At 37.1% G+C, this 26,503-nt stretch overlaps 1 protein-coding gene across 12 annotated transcripts in view; it reads right to left on the bottom strand.

Moving 5' to 3' along the window:
* Positions 1–26,503, bottom strand: part of Dgkb (diacylglycerol kinase, beta) — a 756,320-nt gene that overhangs the window by 478,287 nt on the left and 251,530 nt on the right. For 4 of the 12 annotated variants that reach the window (XM_063262362.1, XM_063262360.1, XM_063262361.1 and 1 more), the window contains 2 exons: positions 25,329–25,427; positions 3,305–3,337 (listed from right to left, as the gene is read on the bottom strand). In XM_063262362.1, coding sequence (XP_063118432.1) covers positions 3,305–3,337; positions 25,329–25,427 — 132 coding nt within the window. Of the gene's footprint in view, positions 1–3,304; positions 3,341–25,328; positions 25,428–26,503 lie in introns of all 12 variants that reach the window. The other 8 variants (XM_017594328.3, XM_017594330.3, XM_017594329.3 and 5 more) reach the window with 2 other exon arrangements.

Here is a 26,503-nt window from a genome sequence, read left to right as displayed (position 1 = left end):
AATCAGATTTGATGCAAATCAAAACAAGATTCCCTCTTATATCTATCAGAGTGACTAAGATGAAAAATATTAGTGACAGCTCATGCTGTCAAGGATGTGGGACAAGCAGAAAACTCCTCCACTGCTGGTGGGAGGAAACATGTACAACATCTTTGCATGTACAATTTGTTGTTTCTCAGAAAATTGTGAAAAGGTCTACCTCAAGATCCAGATATATCACTCCTGGACATATACCCAAAAGATGCCCCAAATACAACAGGGAGACTTGCTTGGCTATGTTCACTGAAGCTTTACTTGTAAAACAGAAACAGAAACAACATAGATGCCCTTTAATTAAGGAATGGGTAAAGAAAATGTGGTACAGCTATACAATGGAATACTATTCAGCTATTAAAAACATAGACACTGTGAATTTTGCAAGCAAATGAATGGAAATTGAGAATATTATCCTGAGGTAGCCCAGAGCCAGAAAAATGCATATAGTATATACACAATTATATTTTGACATTAGCCCATGAAGTACAGCATAACCATGCTAAAATCCACAGACCCAAAAACTCTGAATAATAAAGCGGGCCCCCAAGGGAAGATGTGTGAGTGTCACTCAGAAGGGTGACAAAAATATTCATCCTAAATAGATGGAAATAGAGCACTTATTTGGATAGGGAACTAAAGAGGAATACGGGGATGGTGATCAGTTATGGAGAAAGAGGTGATTGGAGAGAACTGGAAGGAAGTGTGGATATCAGAGGAGATCAGGCAAATTAAGGGTGGTATGGCAATTACAGAGGCGAATGCTCATAGCCAACCAGTGAACTGAGCACAGGGTCCCCAATGGAGGAGTTAGAGAAAGAAAGGACTGAAGTATCTGTAGGGGTTTGTAACCCTATAGAAAGAACAACAATATCAACCAACCAGACACCCCAGGGACTAAACCACCAACCAAAGAGCACAAGTGGATTGACCCATGGCTCCAGACACATATGTAGCAGAGGATAGCAATGTCGTACATCAATGGGAGAAGAAGAAACCCTTGGTCCTGTGAAGGCTTGTTCCTTCAATGTAGGGGAATTCCAGGGTGGGGTGGTGGTAGTGGGGGGAGCACCCTTATAGAAGAAGGAAGACAGAAGAGGGGGTTTTCAGAGGGGTAACCAGGAAAGGGGATAACATTCGAAATGTAAATAAATAATATATCCTATAAAAGATAGTGGGAATGAAGAAGAGCCTGAGGAAAAGAAGGTCCAGGAACAGGCCCAAAGTGGGATCCAGCTGAAGGGGAGGCCCCCAAGACCTGACACCATTACTGAAGCTATGGGGCATTCACAAAAAAGGGACCTACCATGACTGCTCTCCAAAATACCCAACAAGAAACTGAAAGACTCAGATGCAGATCTGTGCACCCAACCAACAAACAGAAGCTGCTGATCCCTCTGGTTGAATCAGGGAAAAGCTGGCAGAATCTAAGGAGGAGGGCAACCCTGTAGGGAGGACCAGCAGTCTCAATTAACTTGGGCCCCTGAGATCTCTTAGACACTGGATCACCAACCAGGCAGCACACACCAGCTGAGTTGAGGCCTCCAACAGAGGACTCCCAGGTCTGGGTTCAGTCAGAGAAGATGCACCTAACCCTCAAGAGACTGGAGGCCCCAGCAAGTTTAGAGGTCTGGTGGGGTGGGTGGGGTGGGGACATCCTTGTGTGTGGGGGGAGTAAAGGGAGTTCTCAGGGTGGGGGTGTTGGGCCAGGAGTAGGAATAAAATCAGGAGTGTAAAAATAGATAGATAGATAGATAGATAGATAGATAGATAGATAGATAGATAGATAGATAGATAGAGGAGATTCATGGTGAGCATCTCTGTGAACAGATGAAGTCCTGGATGGGGGAGAATATGGATAGTCTATGGGAGTGGCTATAACAGAGATTGCCAGTAGTGGGGGGCGGCATATAGACTCTTGTGGTCACCTCCTATAGCAAGGTAGGACTTTCAGTGGAAGGAGTAGGACATCGACCAACTCGCAAAATTTTTAAACCAAAAATTGTCTGACTACAAAATACACAAGTATGAAGATGGAGGAGAGTCTGAAGGAATGGACCACTGGCCTCATTTGATAATCATCCCAGGGAGAGCACCAACGCCTGCTTAATCAATGATATTCTGCTATGTTTGCAGACAGAAACCTAGCATAATTGTCTCCTGAAAGGTTTCATCCAGCAGTGGATGGACACAGATGCAGAGACCCACAGCCAAATATCAGGCAGAGATTAGGGAATCTTGTGGAAGAGTGGGAAATAGAATTGAGTGAGCTAGAAGGGTCAAGAAGACCTACAGTGTCAACTAAACTGTGTTCAAGGGGCTCATAGAGACTGAACCACCAATAAAGGGCATGAGGGGTCTGGACCTAGTTCACCATTCCCTACAACATTTGTCACAAATGTGCAGCTTGGCCTTCATGTGGGTCCCCTCACAATTGTAACAGGGACTATCTCTGACTCTGTTGCTTCCTGTTGAATCTCCTTTCCCTATGTAGACTTCCTAGGTGGGATTCAGTGAGAAAGGAGATGCTTATTCCTGCTGGGACTAGATGTCCAAGAGTGGGGTGGTACCTAAGGGTTGGTCTTGCATTTCTCAGAGAAGGGGAGAGAGTGATGGAGGGAGGAATTTGCAAGGGTGGGAACAGGAGGAGTGGAGTGAGAGGGAGCTGCGGGCAGCAATTGGCATGTAATGTGAATAGAAAAATAAATTATGAAAAAGTTTTCATTAAAATTATCTAAATGCTGTGTTAATAATTATACTTAATTGTAAGCAAAAGTCATTTATGTTGATTGCATATGGTTCTGATGAAGTTGTATATGATGCCGTATGCTAGCTATAACATGCTAGTTATTTCACTCTAGTGAGCAAAATTTCTCAGCACACTATTATCACATGCTACATGCTGATGGTCTTAAAACGTTGAAGTGATTTGTATTTTTGGCATTTTTTTAAATCAATGTTACTGAGAATTTCATACCTAATAAAATACACAGAAGCCATACTTTTTGCAAAGGAAATTTTGCTTTTTCTCTACATAGTTTACCACACAAAATTTATGTTATTTTCAATTTTTGACACAAGTAAAATGAAAAATTCAATACAAAGAATTTTGCTTTCAATATCAAAATGTTGGTAATATAATAACATTATCATATTTATTTTAAATGTTTTAATATCATGTGTGATTTGGAAATCATTAAACTATCTGTTACATGAATCTAAGATGATCATGATTTTCAGTTGTAAAAGTTATAAGATTTTTCATACGTACCTCAGGAACTGAAGTTCCGGCAGTGGGCATAGTCTGCTGAAAAAAAGAAGTTGATGAAAAAACAGAAAAAAAAAACAAAGCTAAAAATAAAACACCAATGCGTGTTACCATAGCACCATGTATCTATGAGGTATATGAATTGTAACTATAGACTGTTCATATACATTTTGTTTCCCTGGATTAAGTAAATGGGCATCTTTCTATCGAACAATGGGTGCTCAAAGCAGAGTATGAAAGACTGTGAAGTAACTTACCAAAGCATAATTAAAGCTAAGCAGCCTACACTGACCAGCACCCAATCAAGAACCCAAATTCCCATTTCCTTTACATGTTACACATTTACTTTACAATGATTATTTTATTAATATAATATAGTCATTTGCAAATTCTTTTTTTCCTCCATTTTTATTAAATTGGGTATTTCTTATTTACATTTCAATTGTTATTCCCCTTCCCGTTTTCCAGGTCAACATCCCCCTAATCCCTCCCACTCCCCTTCTATATGGGTGTTCCCCTCCCCATCCTCCCCCATTAGTGCCCTCCCCCCAACAATCCCGTTCACTGGGGGTTCAGTCTTGGCAGGACTAAGGGCTTCCCCTTCCACTGGTGCCCTTAATAGGCTATTCATTGCTACCTATGCAGTTGGAGCCCAGGGTCAGTCCATGTATAGTCTTATTTGTTGAGGTAGAATTTTTTTGGTATAATATATCCTGATAACAGTTTTCTCTCTTCAACTCTTCCCAGTGTCTCCCTACCATCCCCACAATTCAGATCCATCTTCTTTCTTTCTCTCCTTAGGAGCTAACAAGCTTCTGAGAAATAATAATAAAATAAAATAAAACAAAACACATCAGAACAGGTAATAGCAAACAAACAGAAGGAAAAGAGCCCACAAAAAGCATAAGGAACAGATATAGACACAAGAGACCCGCTCATTTCCACACTCAGGAATCCCACAAAAACGTAAAACCAGAAGCCATAATATGTACACAAAGGACCTGTAGATTGGAAAACAAAAGCTCTAAAAAGAGAAATAAAATATAAAGTGAAGAGGAAGAAGAAGAAAAAGAGGAGGACAAGGAAGTTGAGGAGAAGAAGGAGAAGAAGAAGAGAAAGAGGAAGAGGAAGAGGAAGAAGTAGTTCCAACACAGAGTTATGAGACAAGGAATATCCAAAGATGCCTTTATTTGTGACAGACCTCATTGTTTGTAAAAGAACTCATTCATGAGTGGCATTGACATAGTAATCTCCCTAACTTTAGGTCTTTCCCCTTTTTCCTGGCAGTGTTGCATTTTCCCACATGCTCTCATCTCTTCCTACAGACTGAGCTTTTCAGCAGCAGGAGAAATATTGAAAATCTCTTCTGTGGGCCTGATTGGAAAAGCTGGCAGTTATATCTCCATAATCTGAAAACAAGTAATGTAGTAGTACTCCATCACTATTAGTAAGTCTATGTAATTTATGTAAAAATTAAATATGTAAAACTGTTTTATTTGGTAGTAGGCTTTTTTCCTTTATTTTTTTATTTCACTTTATATCCTGAATGCTGCCTCCCTTCTTGGTTACCACCTCCCACAATTTTTCCTCCCTTCCACACATTCCCTTCTCTTCTGAGGAGGTAGAGTCCCTCCCCCCACCCTAAAATATTCTCACCACCCTGGCGCATCAAATTTGAGAGTAGTTTTGAAGAACCAGTTTAAATAGAAAATTTTTTGCCTTCAAGAGAGTATATCTTCCATTATCTTCCACTGCTATGACTGTGAGTAATCTTAGGTATGTGTATTTGTGTGTGTGTGTGTGGGGGGGGTGTACATGTGTGTTTGTGCCAATGCTCAGTTCACAAAGCAAAAAGAATATTTAGATTAATAAATTTGAATCCTGGAATCCTGGCTTCTCTGGAACTTAGTATATAAAATACCAATTCGTAGGGATAGTTGATTATCAAGATAAAATTTCCCACTGTGGATGAAAAGTTAGATTTGAAACTTGGATATCTTATTTATATGTGTACAGTTATATTTCATCTTATGCCCCATATCTAAGCCAGGTGAAGGAATACTAGACTTCAATGGTGGATATTAAAAACAATACATAGAAAATTCTGTTGTACCATCTTTCAACTAGTAGAACTCTAGAGAGGAAGAGGGAAGTGGTAGATAGATGCATGTATGAATAGAAAAATAGAAAAATAATAGATGTATCTCTATATCTATGATAGATAAGATACCCTAGAAACTGAGCAGCGGCAGAGAGGGAAGGAATCAGAATCTGATGTAGCTAGAAGAATTTTAGACAAAATTAAGGTTTCCTGAACTACAATTTATTTTAGAAGACCCTTCCATAACATACGTATCAAATACTGCTGTACAGGTTTATAATCAAAGATTTATTAAATTGAAAGAAGGAACATGGGTCACATATCTCATTGACAGGAGAAATCTAGAAGTAATCGGTATTATTATAGAATGACAAGAGGCTGGCAGAGTTTTCACTGAAAACTTGTTGATTTTAATAATCATTCTAATTTCTAATATTCTCAGTGTAAGGAACAGGTAAGCCAATGAATGATGGACCAATGCGCTCATTTCTACCAAAGTCTGTTCAAAACAGTCTGTCAGCACTATCCTCACCTCGTTCCTACTGATCTTCATTCCATCTAAACTCATGGTCTACGGGACGCTGAGACTCCTGAGCAACCAAAAGGAGCCCTTCTTCAAACACGGTGAACAGAATCTGAGAGGGCTTCCAACTTAGAAATACACATTCTCCTTTGTCTCCCACGAGGAAGCTCAACTGGAACGCTCAATAAAGCGATGGTGGATCCATTAATGGTTCACTACAATCACTGAATACAGTGTGTCAAAACAAGAAATCTGTATCCATAAAACGTAATTAGCGAATAAAAGCAATAAAAGGTACGTTTCAGATAATCATAAATATTAAAATGCAGGTCAAGATAACAAGTGATAATATGGAATTGTTGCTAACTTTCTTAGAAGTCAGAAAAGTAATTTTATTATGTGGAAAATTATGCTTAATGGCAAAAAGTATTTGCTGAAATATTTAGGGATTTTGTATCACAATACATGTGATTTAGTGTAAAAATGCAAGTTAATCTTTAATATAGATTTTATATATAAATAGGTGTGAATTGTGTATCATATGTGGTAATTATAAGTATAAATGCGTTATACAATATAATGTGAATCTATACAACTTTGCATATGAAGAAACACTTATAAATACATGACAAATAACAGCAGTTATCAAATATAAGTTTGATATTTCCTAGGTCTTACTGTAAAGTGTTTGATAAGCATTATATATTTGAGAGTTCATATGTGCTACTTTTCCATTATATACTTTTTAAACGTATTAGAATATTTCCTTAATGAAATGGAAATAAAATGTGCACTTTATTCTGATAAAAGCAGTGAATATTTGGAGGAAAGGCATGCTTGCATATAAATGGGAAAGAAATAATGACTTTGTTTTTCATGGTGACTTAAAGTTCTATTGCCAAAAAGAAAAAAATGAGAAAAATATAACAGTAAGCTGATGGAAAAGAAAAGCAGAGAAAGTTGGAGGGGAGAGTCATAATGAATGGTAACCAAGGGCCTAGTTACCATGAACCTTCAGATGAGGTGGGGCCTGTATAAGTAGATACTGCAGTTTTCCCGTTGAGCTTTTTCCAAGCTAATATCTAATGGTTAAGACACAGGTACGCTGTAAACCTCACAAGAATCTCAATGTGAGAACTCACAGGAATGACAGAGTAATAAAAATGTGAGAAATGTTCAGAGCATCCTTATTATGATAGCCAGAATCTAGAAACAACCCAGATGTTCCTCAACAGAGGAATGGATACAAAAAAATGTATATTTACACAATAGAGTACTACTCAGCCATTAAAATTAATAGAAACAATTCACAGACCATATGAAGCTCAAGAAGAAGGATGATCAAAATGTGGATGCTTCAATCCTTCTTAGAAGGGAGAACAAAATATTTACAGGAGTAAATAGAGGGACAAAGAGTGGAGCAGAGACTGAAGCAAAGACCATCCAGAGACTGCTCCACATGCAGCCACCAAACCCAGTCTCTATTGCAGCCACCAAACTCAGTCTCTATATGCCAAGAAGTGCTTGCTGACAGGAAGCAGATATGGGTATCTCCTGAGAGTCTGCCAGAGCCTTATTGATAGAGATGAGGATATTTGCAGCTTACCATTGGACTGAACAAGGGAACCCCATTGGAGGAGTTAGAGAAAAAAGTGAAGGAGCTGAAGGGGTTTGCAACCCCATAGGAAGAACAACAATATCAACCAACCAGACCCCACCAGAGCTCCCAGGGACTAAACCACTAACCAATGAGTACACATAGAGGGATCCATGGCTCCAGCCACATATGTAGCAGAAGATGGCATTGTGTGGCATCAATGGGAGGAGAAGCCCTTAGTCCTGGGAAGGCTTATTTCCCCAGTGTAGGGGAATGCCAGGGTGTTGAGGTGGAAGTGTGTAGGTGGGAGTAGGAGCACCTTCATAGAAGAAGAGAAGAGGGCATAGGAGAGGGGGAAAAGGAATAACATTTGAAATGTAAATATAAAATATTCAATAAAAATAAACAAATATAAATATAAACCAATGACTTCATGAAATTTGCAGGCAAATGGATGGATCTAGAAAATATCCTGAGTGAGGTAACCTAATCACAAAAGAATACACATGGTATATACTCACTGATAAGTAGAAATTAGGAAAAAATGCTCTGAATACCCAAGACGCAACTCACAGATTTTATGAAGGTCAAGAAGAAGGAAGACCAAAGTGTGAATGCTTCAGTTCTATTTAGAAGGGGGGACAAAATATTCATAGGAGGTAGATGGTAGGAGAAACTTGGGAGGAGAAGGGAGGGAAGAGGAAAAAGAGGGGCAGGATCAGGTATGGGAGGGACAGGGGAGATGTACAGAGCATCAGGAATTTGAGCAGAGGTGTGTAGCAATGGAGGATTGAGAACTGGAGATAGTCAACGGAAAGTCCAAGATGGCAGGAAAGCAAGAGGCTTTCAGGATCCCATAGGGATGACATTAGCTGAAATATCCAAAAAGTGGAGAGAGAATGTGTAGAGACCATATCCAGAGGTTAGGAATGGGGCCACCTACCCTTCTCAAAAATTTAACTTAGAATTGTTCCTGTCTAAATGAAATACAGGGATAAAGGGAGCAGAGACTGAAGGACCACCTAGAGATCCATCCCATATACAGACACCAAACTCAGACACTATTGCTGATGCCAAGAAGTGCTTCCTGACAGGAGTCTGATATGGATGTCTCCAGAGAGGCTCAGCCAGGGCCTTACCTATACAGATGTTCATGCTTGCAGTCAACCATTGGACTGAGCAGGGGGCCCCAATGGAGGAGTTAGGGGAAGGATCGATGGAGCTGAAGGGACTTGCAACCCCAAAGAAAAACAACAATATCAACCAGCCAGATCCCCCAGAGTTCCCAGGAAGGAAACCACTAACCAAAGAATACACATGGAGGGACCCCTGGCTCTACCTGCATATGTAGCAGTGGGTGGCCCTGTCTGGCATTCAAGGGAGGGAAGTCCTTGGTCCTGTGAAGGCTTGGTTTCCCAGAGTAAGGAAGGTGCTAGATGGCGAGGTGGGAGTGGGTAGTGGGTGGATGAGCACCCTCATGGAGGCCGGGGGAGGGAGGATGGCATGGAATGTCAGAGAGGAAACTGGGAGGGGGGGGTAACATTTGAAATGTAAATAAACAAAATAACCAATAAATTGTTTTGAAAAATGTGAGAAAGGTTCTAAGATCTGATATCAAAAAGCCAAAGTTATATATATATATATATATATATATATATATATATATATATATATATATATATATATATATTGGAAAAACCAATAGTTCGTGTGTAAAAGCAAGCAGTAACAATTATTGTAGAATGAACTCAGTATCTCTCTGTCACTTTGTTCCTACTTGGCTTGAACTAGTAGTTCATGGATGCTAATGTAGGGATTCCTCTTCCTCAATCAGGAGAGATATTAGCTAGCCACTGCCATGAGCTTAGAGCAGGTAGGCTTGGCAGAGAGGTGTGGAGGTGAAGAAGGTAAGGGAGCAGACTGAAGTTCTCTGAGCATTAAAATACAGTAACTAAGGACGAGACAGAGAAGCAAGCGAAACTGAAGGCCCACCTAATAATGGTACAGGCCCTGAGAAATTTTCCAGATAGAACTCTGCCTCCTGAAAAGAAAGCGAGCTTCCTACAAGCAGAACAGGTAGGTGAAGTGTGGCCATTAAATTATCCTGCCTGCAGGTTGCATCTTCTCGAGTTACATGAAGGCCTCATGTTGAAAAAGCCAATTGCTCTTTCTCAGGATATAAATTCAGATATCATATTACTGCTTTTCCACTCTTCTGTACATATTTTTAAATATTGAGGATGAAATGAATAAATGTTTTAGTTTTGAAAATTATCTTGAGTATATAATTCTCGTGTAATATATTTTTAATTAGAATTAATACAGGAACTGTATATTTTTATTTAATCAACGAGAGATGTGACTACAGAAGAATGTGATTGATTTTATTTAATCAGTAGCTTTTTAATATTAAATAGAATACACAGAACAGATAATTAGTTTAAAAGATGCATTTGCCTTCAGGGAACTTATTAAGTTCAATTTAATATCAAAGAAATCTTAAAATCCTATTACTCTTAACTACGCATTAGGATATTTTTTGCCTTTGTATTTTCTAATATGTAATCATTTTAAATTGACAATTTAATCCGTATTGTCACAGGATGAAGAAAAATCTTTGGTGGAGATTATTGGAAGTTTTAGTTAGTCAAAATATTATAGGCACAGAGTATTCACATTACGAGGGTCATCTGTTATTTTAAGACAAATACGAAATTAACAAAATTAGGCCTTACTCTTACATATGAAAGTTCATATCTTTAGGATATTGATTTTACCTTTAAAATCTCATCTAATTCTCTTATTGAACTAAACTGACCCATTTTTTTAAGATTAAGAAGAAACATTTTATTAATTAAGCAATTAGTACCCAAAATTAGAGTTAAACACAGAAACTTGTTTGCTACCCAATGCTCTCATTAGCTCTCACTATTTAAATAACAGAAAAGATATACTGTTGCTGTATTTGTTGTTCTTGGCAGCTGTAGATGTACATAAGTGGTCATGAAGTTGCCTACTAAACAGAGTTCTAGGTTTGATTTTCAGTATAGCACACTCATAAAAACACACACACATGAGAGAGACAGAGACAGACACACACACACACACACACACACACACAGAGATATACAGACAGAGACAGAGACAGACAGACAGAGAGAGAGACAGTGAGACAGAGAGACAAAGAGACAGAGAGAGAGACAGAGAGGCAGAGATTTATTACTTCTATAAATAACTTTCCATTTTTATATTTAAATGTTAATGAAGAATTTATAATATGCAAAAAATAAAGAAAGCAAAGGACTGTTAAAGGTCAATATGGATTAATTCAAGAGACCTTTTACTGCAGAAGTATTCTAAACGTACACAAATAAAATTATTTTAAACTGCTCCCTCTCTTCTATATATAACTATGTATCTCTGGTATTAAAAGATAAAAGCTGAAGAGTATTTTTAATAAGAGAAAAATAAATATAAAAAGGAGAGAGAAAATCAGAGTAAGAAAAATGTTTAAGGAAATAGAGTCTTAGCTAGAGGGTTGAAGCTCATTGTCTCTCACACATGAGAATAAAGTATACTGGAGCATACCTAAGGTCTAGAGACTAAATACATTTTGTTTTTAAAAACTGTCTTTTCACATATGTTGTGGACTGTCAGGTGTGCAGACTCAGACACAAAAGCAACAATACAGAATTTTAGACCATGTGGTTCTACCATTACTGCTGACCATAAGCAATGTGTAACTCAGTGAATTGCATCAGATCAAAGAACTGTAAATTATATTTTTCTATAAATACTGTTATATCTAATAAAAATCTAATTATCAAAATTATAATTTTTGAAGCTATATGGTAGAGGATTTCTTTGAAAAAAATTTCTCATATAATATTCTCATTTGGCTACCTCTCCTCTTCCTCCTCCTCTTCTTCCTTTTCCTCCTCTTCCTCCTCTTCCTCTTCCTCCTCTTCCTCCTCCTTCCTCCCAGTTTCTCTCCACTTGGGAAGATTCAGTCTCTTGCCTAATCACTTCTATTTTAAATTTGACCAAAGCTAAATTTACAAGACTGTATTTACAGAAATTTAATGTCAAAATTATTTTACTTGTGCTGGGGAGATCAGTTAGTAAAGTACTTGGTAAATGCAAATTTGAACCTAAACTTCAGTCCCGGAACCCACATCAAATGGTTGGTGTGTTGACATGTCATTTTAACCTTAGCTCCAGTAAAGTAGAGATAGGCAGATCCCTAGGGCTAACCATCCACGTAGCCTAGTAAGCTTGGCAATCTCCTGGCAAGTGAAGGACCTTACCTTAAAAAATATTTTTCCCTGAAAGCAAATATGAAAGCAACATGGAATGAACTGATCAAGAAAGAAGTAACATCACATGCACTGTTCATATTGTGTTTAGAAAGATATACATGTACACATAAGAACACAATAACAATCGAAGAAAGATAGGCCATGAATCTGAAGGAGAGCAAGGGAGATATTAAGAGGATTTGAAGGAAATGGAGAAATGATATAACCTCAACTTAAAAAAAATTTAAATAGAATTTTTCACATTTGACTTTTATTGAGTTTCCTTTTATTTTGATCTCAGTGTCATTTATACTATTTTCTCATCATGCATATTTAAGTATCCTAATGAATTTTTGAAATAAAAGGGTCTCAAAAACACATATGCACCTGCACACACAACATGCACAGGAGCACATGTGTGCTGTGACTACTTCACGATTTCTCCCACTAATAAGACTAGTATGTGGTGAAAACATCTACATCTTTATCACTCTGTTCTAATTGGAGAGAAAGAAATAATGACGCTTGAGCACAAGAGAGAAGAGAGTCCACTTCCCAGAAGCTAATAGACCAGATTGTTACTTATCCATTTCATATCCATAATACATTTATTATGTTGTCTGTTATGCTTGTTGCTCCTCTTTATAAAAGTGAGCCGATTGTAGGATTCTTTCATCATGTATTCAGTGTACTCTGCTTTCCAGGACCAGCACAGGTAATGAGAGAGTATTGATGACAATATTTACAGTCAGAGCTCAGTTCTCCTTTCATCGTCCTTTGTAAAAACCATTGAAGACAGAGCATATGATAGAATTCATTCTGATCTTTTGTCCATCTGAACACCCACTGATCTCATGCCAAAGCATTCTCTAACCAGGTTAAAGTCCAGCTCTGTATTCACTTTAGGTACAATTCAATTGAGTCAAAATTTACACTGACTGCCAGTCAACCTTATCATGAACTTTCATTATGTGCTTGTAATTAATTGGGCCCAGCGAACAATATCAGTACTGAGTTATAGCCTCTTTTCCCCTGACCATATAATTAGAATATAATTACCCACAGGATATCAGGATGATGCAGAACCTTTCCTCTAAATGTGCCCTCATTAGGAAATAAGTCTCAATGTACATTTATTCAATCAGTGTGAATTAATTAAAATGTTACTGAAATAAAAGAGGGTAACAATAAAGAGTGGCTGGCATCTATTAAGAGGCTACCACTTGAGATCTGCATGCACAAATTGTGTTCAAATCCATTTTGCATGAGTAGGAACTTTGGCATGTAGTGTGATGTAAAGCGCCATACTCTGAAATCTGACTAAACACGTCAGTGTGTATTTTTAGTTTTGCAAAGCATTTATTAGACAGTGCCTAATGCTTGAGTAAGCTTCTAGATACCACATTGTTCTCTGAAAATTCCAAAAAGATGTTATCATGAGCTCGAAAGGATTTGGTATGCAAAATTATTTCAATTTTAAAGTGTCTAGGTAACTACTTTTTACCTCTATATTATAAATGAGGATATTGAAATAAATATATACACATGTAAAGTTTATGAAATAATGATCAAAAATGTTCAGGCTTATAAAAGTACAAACTATTTTTGTATTTTAATAAAACACCCAAACCCCTTAACCCAGCTTAAGCTATTTTAATACCATATTTTATTTAACATGAGCATATGTATGCACCTAAGAATATATTCTTTTTTAAACGATGCATATTATATCATACCACACATTCAGATTATATAAAACATGGTAAAAATAGTAAATGCATAAAAAACCTCAGGGACATGTGATACTTTCCATGAAAAAAATATAAATTCACATGAAATTAATCTACCTACAGTCTATTTTTTCATATTTCCCTAATACATGTGTCATGGTCTATTTCAATAAAATCCTATCAAATGAATAATTGATTGCTATATGACTATTCCAAATTTTAAAAGCACAAAGCCATAAATAGAAAATAATTTCAAAGATCTATGTGTAGTAAATTAGATATATTTGGTATTTTGAAAAAAATATATCCTGTAAATTGATTTAGAAATAGATTTTTATAAAACTTAGTTCTGTTATTAGGATTTGACATTCATTCTTAAAAAAAATGCCTACACTGCTTTTCAGTGGAAAATTTGTATCAACACTAGGTTACATTGCTATTTTCCATATGCTCTTTGGGAGTATACGCCAATCAGTTTGTAAGTAGTCATTTAATTTTTCAAGAGTATTTATTCCATAATGTTACACATGTGTGTATGCATATGTATGTTATGATTCCACGTTTTGCTTACATTCTAACACTATTATCCACAGGTATTTTACCTAACTCTTTGAAGATGAATAATATGATAACTCCATAGACAAAAAAAGTCGACTCTCTCACACAGTTGTGTCCTTTTTTTAACATGAAATTTCTTTTGGCTTTGTTTTGTTTTGTTTTAGTACTTCAGTAATGAAATTCATACACAGACATAGTTGCTCATAGCATGCTTAGATAATAAAAATCAAAATAGAAGAAATTTGGTGAATGAACCATATAGAGCATGGAGGAAGAATATCTCTAATCATGTCAAACACCGTGGAATGAAGAAAGAACATCAGGCCTCCAAGGACCAAGCGCTGAGGCCAGACAAGGAAGTCCTCTGCTAAATATGTAGCAGGAGCCACCGAGCAGCTCATTTGTGTTCAATGGCTGGACAATGGCTTAGTCCCTGGGAGCTCTGAGGAGTCCATTTAGTTGACACTGTTGCTCTTCTTATGGTGCTGCAATCCCATTCAGTTTCTTCAGTCCTTCCCTTAACTCTTCCACTGGAGTCCCCTGGCTCAGTCCAATGGTCAGCTGTAAGCATCTGCACCTGTCTCAGTGGATGGGAACGTGAGGGGAGCTCCCTCTTAGAGGCAAAGGGTAGGGGGCATGTGGTGGAATGCTCATGGAGGGGGACCAGGAAGGGAAATAACCCTTGAAACATAAATAATTAAAATAATTAATTAAAAAAGACAAAGAAGGGGAGGCCCAGATGCACAGTAACACATGCAGGTACAGATGAAACAATAATCAGAGGAAACAATTTGAGGATCACTGATAAGTGGATATTAGCCCCAAAGCTCGGAATACCTAAGATACAATTTACAGACCACATGAAACTCAAGAAGAAGGAAGACCAAAATGTGGATGCTTCAGTCCTTCTTAGAAGGGGGAACAAAAATATTCACAGAAGGCAGAGGGTGAGAGGGACTTGAAAGGAAGAGTGGAGGGGGAGGGGAAAATTGGGATTAGGTATGAGAGGAGACAGGGGGATGATATACAGAGGATCAGGAATTTGAAGAGAGGTGTATAGTAGTGGAGGGCGGGCCATGGGGGTAGCCACCAGAAGCCCCTAGATGCCAGGAAAGCAAGAAGTTCCGGGGACCCAACAGGGATGAGATTATCTGAAGTGACCAACAAAGGTCTGGGGGGGGGGTTTGTGGAATCTGTAGAGACCATATCCAGAGGTTAGACAAAGCCTCCTTTGGGGGATGGGGCCACCCACTCATCTCCATATTTTTAACCCAGAATTATTCCTGTCTAAAGGAAATTATGGGGACAAAGTGTGGAGCAGAGACTGAAGGAAAGTCCATCCAGAGACTGCACCATCTGGAGATCTATCCCATATAGGTCACCAAACTCAGACACTATTGCATATGCCAAGTGCATGCTGACAGGAGCCTGATAAAGTTGTCTCCTGAGAGGCTATGCCAGAGCCTGACAAATACGGATGCAGAAGCTCACAGCCAACCATTGGACTGAGAACGGGTCCCCAATGGAGGTGTTAGAGAAAGGACTGAAGGAAATGAGGGGATTTGCAACCCCATAGGAAGAACAACAATATCAACCAACCAGACTCCCCCCCCCCCCGGAGCTCCCAGGAACTAATTAAACTATCAACAAAAGAGTAAACATGGAGTAACCCATGGCTCCAGCTGCATATGTAGCAGAAGATTGCCAGCATCAATGGGAGCAGAGACCCTTGATCCTGTGAAGGCTCAATGCCCCAGTGTAGGGGAATGCCATGGCGGGGAGGTGGGAAGGGGTGGGTGGGTGAATGGGAGAGCACCCTCACAGAAGCATGGGGAGGAGGGATGGGATAGGGGCTTTACGAAGTTGTAATGTAAGTAAAGAAAATATCCAGTGAAAGAAAAGAAAAAACACAACTTTTAAAAAAAAGAAGAGGAAGAAAAGCACTTATGGATTGTATGGAATAAGGATACTGTAGAAAGAGGAGAATGTTTCAGTGTTCCAGAGTGACATTCCTTCCGAATGTGTGTAGCTTATCCAAAAGGAACTAGGAATACCATGACTCTTGAGATACTGTCTTGCTGTGATAAAACACCTTGATCAAAAGCAACCTTGCGAGGAAGAGGTTTATTTCAGCTTACAACTCTCGTGGAACACTCCATTGCTTAGGGAAGCCAGAGCAGGAACTCAAGGCCTAAAATTGGAGTCGGAAACTGCAGAGGAAGTAGCAGAAGCAGCTGCTTGTTGCCTCCCTCCCTCCTCATGACTTGGCTAAACCTGCTTTCTTATACAACTAAGAATCACATGTGTGGGCTGGGCTCGCTTATATGTTTAATTAAGAAAATACTCTTCAGGCCAAACTGGTGGGGACAGCTCATTCGAGGTTCCCTTTACCCAAATGTCTCTAGTTTTTGTCAAGTGTTAAAACCAAGCTAAACAAACAAACAAAACAACTAACGAAGAAAGAGTGGTGTGTGTGTGTGTGTGTGTGTGTGTGTGTGTGTGTGTAGGGAGGGCATCTCTAAGTGACAGGTCTTACTGTCTAGATTTGACAGGAAGGAGAGGGTCCAGAGCCTTCAACAGAATTATTGCAATTCATGGGTAAACAGAAACACATGTTGACGTAGGCAGTGAAAATATGAGTGAAGAATATGAAATCTGAAAAAGGAGTCTGTGGAACAACTTAAGGATAAATTCATTTGTCTTTATATTTGAGGATAAATTAAACTGAAAAACTAACATAAATATGAAAACAAAAGAAGCCATGTACACGGGTCATTTATGACCGTCCCTCTTAGCAAGAAACATTAAATCCACAGATGACATCTCTAAGGCACTTCCTTATATGTCCAATGGCTTTCAGGAAGTATGGTTTGGGTTGCATTCAACATTTTAAACTTAGGAGGTGACAATGACACAAAGGATTATCTTTAATGTCGTTAATCTGATATTTGACCTGTCCTTTGCAATCATCCTAGGGAGGAGGCAAGCACAATAGAGGAGGCCACATTCTTGGACATCTTTATGACATGGTTTGTGGCAAGTTTGCCTTGTCAGTGTTTAACTAGAACAGCATTTTGATACATATTAGACAACAACGGACAATTTTAGAAACTGCATGAGTTTATAAAAGATGGCTTTTTGTAACAGTGTACCATAATAAGCTCTTCTTCTGGTCTGAAAACTTTAATGTTTATCATTTAAAACTGTTTCTCTTGTCCACTTGTTCAACATTTTAACATTCTTCTTTTAGGGAAAAATCCTCTAATAGTGATCTCATCAATAAATTAATATTTAATTCATGTGAATTATTTGAGGATAGATATTTAACTTTCTTTCAAGTGTTCCATGTAATCATACAACAATCTCAACACAGCTGATGTTCTAACAAATGTGACATGAGATTACATCATATATTTCATTACTGTGTGTGATTCCATGTGTCCTAAGTCTTTTCCACCAGCCCCTAATATCTACTGCCATGTAACATTGTTTAATCAGGGCACCCTTAAGAAAAAATATTGCTACAGGCTCTTAGAACAGGTTTTCCTCACTCTTCTTTCCAATATTATGTACTTGAACACATTTTCCTTTCCAGGAAAATTTGGAATAATTTTATGAGCCAAAAATGTTGTATAGATATTGCATGAAGGAAATCAATCAAACAGAAAATGCAGATTCTTTTATTCAGTCTGATTTTTCTTAATATACCTAAAATTATGAAAACTTGTTAGTTTTCTTTCTTATTCTAGGAAAGTCTTGTGTCCTTTTCTTTGGATGATGTTCTCCAGGAATCTAAGATACTTTCTTAATCCTCCTGTGTTTCAGAGAAGGGTCAGTTGCCCTGAGTGTTTTCTCTGCATTACTCAGCTGCTGGTATATTTTTGCCTATCTTCTCTCTCCTATTTCCCTCTTTATTCTTCAACCCTCTTGTCATATGCTACAACTGTGCCAATTTGGTATAGATGTTTTTATTATTGTCCTTTATCAATAAAAACAAATGCAATTGCTATTTCCTTCATTCTATGCAATGAATGTTCAGGCAGGCAATCTATCTAACATTTATGGGATATGCTACTTCCTTGTTCTATAGTCCTGGAATTATTACTACTTTTGGCCATCCTAAAGTGAACTTTATCCATGAGCCATCACCTTACATATTATTAATTGTTGTTATAAAAATGAGCACAAAATGAAACAAGTCTTTCACGTTGCACTGAGAGTTGCTGGGACAAAGGGACAATGACTCCCACTGCCATATTCTGATCTTGGGATTTTTATACAAATAAAACTCCAAAGTGTTTCTCTAGATAAACATTATCAAGCTTGGGTCTTTCATTTACTTGTAAATCTACTAAAATCCATGAGTGGAAAAATACCACTATCAAATTTGCAACATTTAGTGACATACATTTTTAGTTCTAACTTAATTCTGGTGTAAATTTACTCACTTCTTTCTATGTACTGTATTTCTGTAAGTCCTACCTTAACCAATCACCCATTATTAGATAATCTCACATCCTTATTTGTGAATCATAGGCACATATGAAATTTTTAAATTTCACTTGCATTTTCTTTGAGACTTTTATCTTGTTATGGTTTCAAATCCCCGTTTGAGATGTTTATGTATGGGTGCATATTTTTGATTTCCATTTGATTTTTATCTTCATCAAACTTCCAAATTATATTTTATTGGCACTGTGTTTTGGCTTTTCTATGAACTGTGATAAACTTACTATGGCACAAATTTGTTTCCTTAAAAAGAGTTATAACTGGCTGTGTGTACAATTAAATTTCAAGTAGAAACTATCATGCAAACTTACAGAAATATTGTTATAGTCCTAATAAAAATAAACATAAGATCAGAATCTATTATTTCAGGTACAAGCATATATAAATAGACATAGATAATGATTCTTTTCTTAAGAAATGATATCGTGTGTGTGTGTGTGTGTGTGTGAGAGAGAGAGAGAGAGAGAGAGAGAGAGAGAGAGAGAGAGAGAGAGAGAGAACAGCATGCAGATGAGTAGGAAAGTTAGTTTATTCAGGACAATGTAGTGAAATTTGGTCCATTTCCCAGGTATACACAATGTAAAAATCACATGATGCCACTCTGTATTGTACTCTTTTTATGATACAACTGTTAGTATTATACATGAAGAGCATGCCTAGCCAGAAACAAATGTAGAGCATTGTACACATGACGATACTCTAATGTTCTTTCCTATTCGCTGGGATTGGAATGCTACTGTTTAATTCTGCTGATCTTAAAAATTAAATAAATACAAAGCAACTTTCCTTTGTGAATAATACCACTGAAACTGATTCTTTTAGAGTTTCAAAATATAGAAAAAATGAGATCCCTTTTGCCTATCATTACCATGATGACAATTATGAATTGACCTATAATGAATATTAATTAAATGAATATTAAGTAATGACACTGATGAAACATTTATTGAGAACTGACAATGTACTTTATCCCCATTCTTTTGACAAAGAAGAAAAAAAAGGAAGAAAACTGCATGGTTACAAATCATCAAATCCTAGGTAGGTTATGCAGAAGATTTCAAGGAGATGCATGAGCTCTGTGGCTGTAGCCAAAGGTGAACGAGGTAAGTTGGAAAGAAGAGCAAAGAAGCTGAAACGGTGTAAAAGTAGAACGTGAAACTCAGAGCAGCACGCTCCAGCCTCAACCAAGCGTTCACACCTCCCCACCACACACTACATCGATGGAAGCTCAAGAACTGGTGTAAGGAAGTCGCAGACTGTTCGCAAGTTTGAGAATTGTAGAGAATTCAGATGCATCCCTCCTCGTAGCACTGGCTGATGTTCACCATTGGGGTTGTTATTATTAATTCTCACTTGCGTGAGGTAAGTGATAGGTAGACGCAAAAAGATCCCATAATAACTGAGCTGTGAAGAAGACTCGCACACCATATTCACTCCCTAACAGACCTTCTGACATTCTGTGGAGTAGTGACTTAGTTTAACACATGCTCTAAGGAAGACTTCACATACCCTATGCTATTTAAGATGTAATCACCATATTTACAATGTATAATTTAGAATGCTTAAAATTGTGGAAGAGTAAGAGAGATCGGAAGAGGAGAAGTTAATATGGCATATGGTTCTCTGAGGGTGTTATACGTAGGACTACGTAGATGGCTGCTGCAGTAACACCATAATTGGCCACATTACAGAGTTAGCAGTGAAGGAGAAAGAGAGGTAGAATCGGAACCATTTGAGTCAAAGCTAAGGAATATTCTTAGATCCTAAATCACTCAAATAATGTGCTTTCACTTTATAGGATCTAAGAAGCATCACTATTTATCCTGTTGGCATTTGTATAAACTTCTTTACTAAAACTTGGTATTACACTATGTCTATGAGAAATTATTCCACAGGAATGCCTCGGTTGTACAAAAGGAGAGAAAATGCTAAATGGATCAATTCTTTAACATGCATTCTCTTATTGTTAATATACTGCTTTGATTATACATTACAGGGATATGTTTGAGTTTAAAGGGAGATGAGGTAATCATTTGCAGCTAATTTAGAATTAAAAATTAATTATATCTGCCTATGTGTGGTGTCTATTTCACAAATATTATCTATTATGGTCCTGTGATGCAGATGAGAGTGCAGTACAGACAAAAAGAAATAAAACAGAATCACTGTAGGACAGTAATATTTCTATAACAAAACAGCATGTGACATTGATACCTTGTACTATTAGGTAGATAAGAGAAGTCAAGAAAGAATGGTCTTTTTGAAGATTTCTGCTAAGTGGTTACTTCTAACAAAATAAAGGTTGGGCAAATTGGTAGCCACAAACAGTCCTTACATTAGATGTTATCTTTTAGAGAAATTATGGGTTATTCCTCATAGGCATTCATATTATATGGAAATATATTTAATGATATATATTTAAGTATTAAGGCAGCATGTCACATGACATATGTAGTTTAGTTGCAGAAACATAAGAAAAAGTTCTACATACCACAGAGTTTATTTATTACAAGGTTCTTTTACATTACTGAATTCAAGATTTAAAATTTATGCCCTTTAAGATTTTATAAATATTTAGTTATTTTTATAGCTAAAGCTTAAAATTTAAATTTTAAGCTTCAGTGCAACCTGATAGTAGCAACTGATGTAATCAGATTTTTAATGCTAGGTATGTATATCTTATAGAAGATTTTCTTAACTAACACGTCATGCCCCATTTACCAAAAGAGATGTTATTAGCTCATCTGGAAAAATTAATGTAATAAATGTCAGGACCTACATGCAAATGATTCACTGTGTGTGGTCTAGACTTTCCTCTCCAGTTACTCTTCTGCCTACAGCAGAGGAATGGGCACTTGCTAGGCACAATTTGGGCCTTTACCCCATCTTATAGTTCAGCTGTGTATGTGGTATTAAGTTCTATAATTTGTATTATGTATCTTTCTGGTAAATGATTACACTATACCTAAATACATATATTTATAGATAATCAATATACATATTTGTTTCAAATGCTTGTGTTGGTCTCATTGTCTTTTGAATTGTATTGTTTGCTTGTTGATGATTTTTACATTATATATACAATATTATATCACACTTAAATGCCAGAATCTTGTTAAATATTCTGTCCACTACACTGCATGCTACTTTCTTTCTCCTCCATCTTCCATGCATCTTCTTTTCTAAGAGCTTCACTAAATGATCTAAAACTAATGAATTAGTTGTGTTCTTCTTTTATACTCACTTTGCTTATAACACCACTGAATAAAGATTTCCCATATTCTCAGCCATTACAACGAGTAATGGTTCCAATAGAGAAGACTCTTGGCTTCCAGGTAAAAATAATCTAGCACCAGTACTGAGGCCCACATAGTAAGTTCCCTCACCCCCTTCATCCATCACTGACGGAGAGGAATCATTGGAATAAGTTCTCCTGCTTATTCTGAGTAGTGTTAGGAGCAGCATCTAAAAACCATTCTCAGGGTATCTTAACTTTCAAACATGTAGTGAACACCATGGACACCCAGAACCATGACTGCAGATTCTCCTCATCTGAACCAATCTATCACGAAGTTAATTCCAAACTTCTGGTCTCTGCTATAACATTCTTCAAGTTATCCTTACTTTGTCATGTTGTAGATATCTTTTGACCATGTATGTCACAGTCCCACATCAGATATAACTTCTCAGTGCTTAAAGTTATATGTCACACACATAGGAACTTCTAATTTTATGAACCAAAGAAATCACGAATCAACTACATTGAATGAACCTAACTTTTTGACATAATAACTGCACCTTTCTTCTCCTGGCACATTCTGCATTGGGGAGCTAAAACGAAGGGGTATTAAATATAATGGGAAACCTTGTAGCCACCAGAACCACTCCAGCAGAAAACACCGAGAGTTTCAAATGATGGTAGGGCTATGGAATGCTATTTCTGATCTGAGAAATCTAACCCTAAACAGACACCATCTCTGTTGTAATTTAGCTTCTGCCCTTAGGGAGTTATACCAAAGAAGAATGAAGGCATAGGCCCCAAACAGTCATATTCATTGTCACGAGATGAGGGACTGGAGACTGCACAATTCCAAGTACACTGAACAGTACTGACATGTGTCTTCTAAGAGGGTGAATGCTATGACCTGTGCATATAATCTCTCTAAAACTGTCTTCAGTTCAAAAAGCTAAGGAATAATTGCATCTCAGTAACCATTTTTAATTCTCCTTTGACATTTTGTCTGATGCTGTAGAGATGACATGACTGGCCATTTCATAATATCTAAGCTCAACACTTCGGGCTCCATGAAGAATTCTATGTCAAAAATTTAAGGCACAGATATTTAAAATGGGCGAATCATCCAATAAAGGAAATCAACAGTAAAAAACCAACTTAGCAAATTTTTATTTTATTGAAGACCTACTAGTTTTGTTTAAATAAATACTAAAATAGCACAGCAGATAACAGAGTAAAATTCTGTCTGGGATTGTCACGGGAGTCCACAGGTTAGAAAGGCTCAATGTCCATCAGGTTGAACAGTTTACCCAACTTTTTAGGCTGAACATTATTTTGTTTAAAGGATGAGCCTTAAATAGTTAATGGATGTAGTAGTCAATATATTCATTCCATTAGACAAAAATACCCAGCCTTTCACTCTTGCTTTGAACGGCAGAAGAAACTCTAAAAAGACATAATATCACCTGCTTTATTAACATACACAAGAGTGCTGAGGCTTGAGAAAAAGGTGTCCCTGGAGAATTGCACACAGTTCAATTATCCTTGATTTCCAGTGTGTTTTATGTTTTGCCAAAGATGGAGTCGGTTGACCCAGTTAAGGACTTTCTTTACCATAGAAGACGTTGGAATTCAAGTAAGGAACTGTGGTAATCACTTTATACCTGAAGGTGACATTTAGACCCAGCAAGCAGCTTAGAGATGTTTGAAAAGGAAGCAGGACTATAAGAATGTCACTGGAACAGACAATCCCAGGCAAAAAATGGCCAAAGTGGCATGGGGTGGACCAGAACCATGATATCAGATTAGGAAGATTTAGTAAAGGTGTTAAAACTGTGACACAAGAAGCAAGGACCTAGTGATACAGCAGTAGCTATCAAGGTAACATTGTTACCCCTGCAAAGATGCTGAAGGGAGTGTCTCAAGAAAAGGCCAGGGCTGAGGGAGGCATGATGTCAGTGATTTAAATGTAGCTAAGGATTTGCTTCAGACCCAGCCACATTCTAATGACTCAATAACAAAAGTTGAGATACAAATCATGAAAGATACCATATCAATACTTGGAGACTGAAAATAACTTTTCAGAATCAAAAGTATCCAAATGCAGGAATGGAAGTTTGCCTAGATTGTGGGAAGGCTATCCATGTAACACAAGCTATCAGGCCTTCAACTGCCCAAGAAAGGAACGAGGGAGAAGCTGCACCTCATGATTGATGTTATGTGACACAGCAGCCTGGCCTGAATGTGAATTGTTCCACTGAGCAGGAGATCCTACCCGAATCCTCATGGAACAAAAAAAAATCAGACTTTTTGTGGAAATTAAAACATGATCTCAAAGATGCATTTAAATAATCAAAATTACAATATTTTTAGAATGAAAAATACTGTTAAAAATTAAAATTCTTTCATGCATATGAATAGCAACAAATTAATTTAAAATCTAAAGTATTTTATGACTCAATATTTATAATTAATCTCAATTATTATGTGTGTTTAACAAGTATTACATTGGGAAATATTAAAATTAATTACTGCTAGTCTCAGCAATTGAAGATATTTTCTTTCTTTTAATAATTCAACACAATAAAGAATTTATAATAATTTTGTATATACAAGCATGTTAAAATGCCATCAGTATTTTGCAGATAACCACAAAAAAATGAATTATAAGTGGGTGAAAATTTGAGTAATTTGATTAATTTCTCAGTTGACCTTTACAAAAGTATTTGTATAACATTCCTTAGTTTTACTTTTATTATATAAAACCAAAGTTCTACCCATTTAATTCCTGGGTTGCTTTTGAAGAGAACTGATGTGTGTTACAGATAGAGTGTAGTTTGTTTTATGAAATAACTTTTCAATCATTAACAATTGGTATTCTGAAAGTGAACATTGTCTTTGAGCACTGTTTCTATCCTTATTAAGAGTCTTCATAATTACCCCCCCACTCCACTTTTCATTTCTATATTTATTTAATAGATAATTAGCCTGCAGGTAGTAAAATTTATTGTTTAGTAATTAAAAAAAAAACAGCTAGTAGAAACGTATTTCAAGATCTGTGTCATCATTCAAGGTAGCCTCTGACCTAAAACAGAGACCTCAAAACTTTAGACACGGAATGTGCATTCCTAGCAAAATGCCCACAAGAATAACCTCATTTTCTGGGAAGCTACATCTATAAAATATGTAAAATGTAGACGCATTCTGCCTATACAATTTCTGGTAAGTACGGCATGACTAAGAGACAACATCCGAGTCTGCTTCAATTTGAGCATCCCTTACCCCACCGTGTATACATACAAGGAAGACGAGAACACCCTGAGCAGAGGTTTCTACTCTGGATAGATGGTGTGGGTCAGGCTGACAGAGTTGTTCCTTAAGTAATGAAAAATTATTTCCAGAATTACTCATTGGCATAGCGTTACAGTTTCTCACAGTACGCACAAGTGAAACCCGAATGATGAAGGCGAACTCACCAATACAACTGGACAGATTGTGGTGGGTGGCAAAATATGGTCCTTCAAGGGTCCACAGTCACATTCAGGCTTCAGATGAGAAGCACATTTATTGTGCAGCTAGGAAAGGAGACAGAAGTAGTATCAAATCTATGTGACAATAGCATCCAGGGAAGAGCAGACTGCAGATTAGATACAATAATACATTACAAGTATATTAGAAGAATTATAAGAACAAACAGGCTCAGAGCTTACTGACAATTTTATACTAATTTTGCTAAATTTTATACTTTCTTTCACCAACACAATTTACTGCTAACTACAGTGTCACCTTGCTTATCCTTCAGTGGAATCTTGAAACCACTGTGCGCTGTTGATGCTTCTTCTTTTCTTTTTGACCCTCCTGTTTTCTCAAAGTCATTCCAAAGTGCACAGCTCAGTATGGGGCATAATTGATCCCATCATTAGTTTTAACTTTTTAATTCAATATGTAAATGTAACCTGAGATTCATCTCAGTAGGAGCAGGATATAAATAAAAGAAGATGATTATGATTATGAAAGTGGATCTTTATATTGTGTTTACCAGCCCGACGTTAGGTTAACTTATAATCATATAATGTGATATTTATTTTACAATATGTAGGAACCTTAGCTGATATTTTTCATCAACCCTGATCACTAGTTTAAATTAAAATGTAAGTATAACAAAATGATAAAGTAGTGATGTTTTGAAATCAAAGAGATGGTCTTTTATCAAAGATTTGGTGAAAATAATTCTCACTCCAAGATATTCCAAAGTGTCTCCCTTTCACTACTTACTATTGATTTAGTATGAAATAGTCGTGCCATGTGTGTTGTTAAAAAATGAATATTACAGTATTTTTCAGTTTCAGTTTATCTACTCATTTCAGAAGGCCACTCCATTTAAGCCTTAGCTGTATTAACTCCTCTGTCTAAGCAGTTAATTAGCCACTGAGCCCAGGCTCACTGTTGATTTAAGGGTGGTGATGGAACCACACTGAAGGAGGATTTGTGCTGTCCTGTACTCTCTGACATTTGTCACACAGGGACTCCGCTTTAGAGTTCAAGTACTTGTACTATAATTCGTGCCCATTAGGCTGCATTACACGAAATGAATGTATTTTCACACATCTTCTACAATCAGCATCTCCTTCTCTCAGAAGCACATACATTT

The sequence above is a fragment of the Rattus norvegicus genome, chromosome 6 (assembly GCF_036323735.1).
Source record: "Rattus norvegicus strain BN/NHsdMcwi chromosome 6, GRCr8, whole genome shotgun sequence".
Lineage (NCBI taxonomy): Eukaryota > Metazoa > Chordata > Mammalia > Rodentia > Muridae > Rattus > Rattus norvegicus.
Note: the sequence above shows the minus strand (reverse complement) of the source record. Positions and strands in the feature narration are given on the sequence as shown.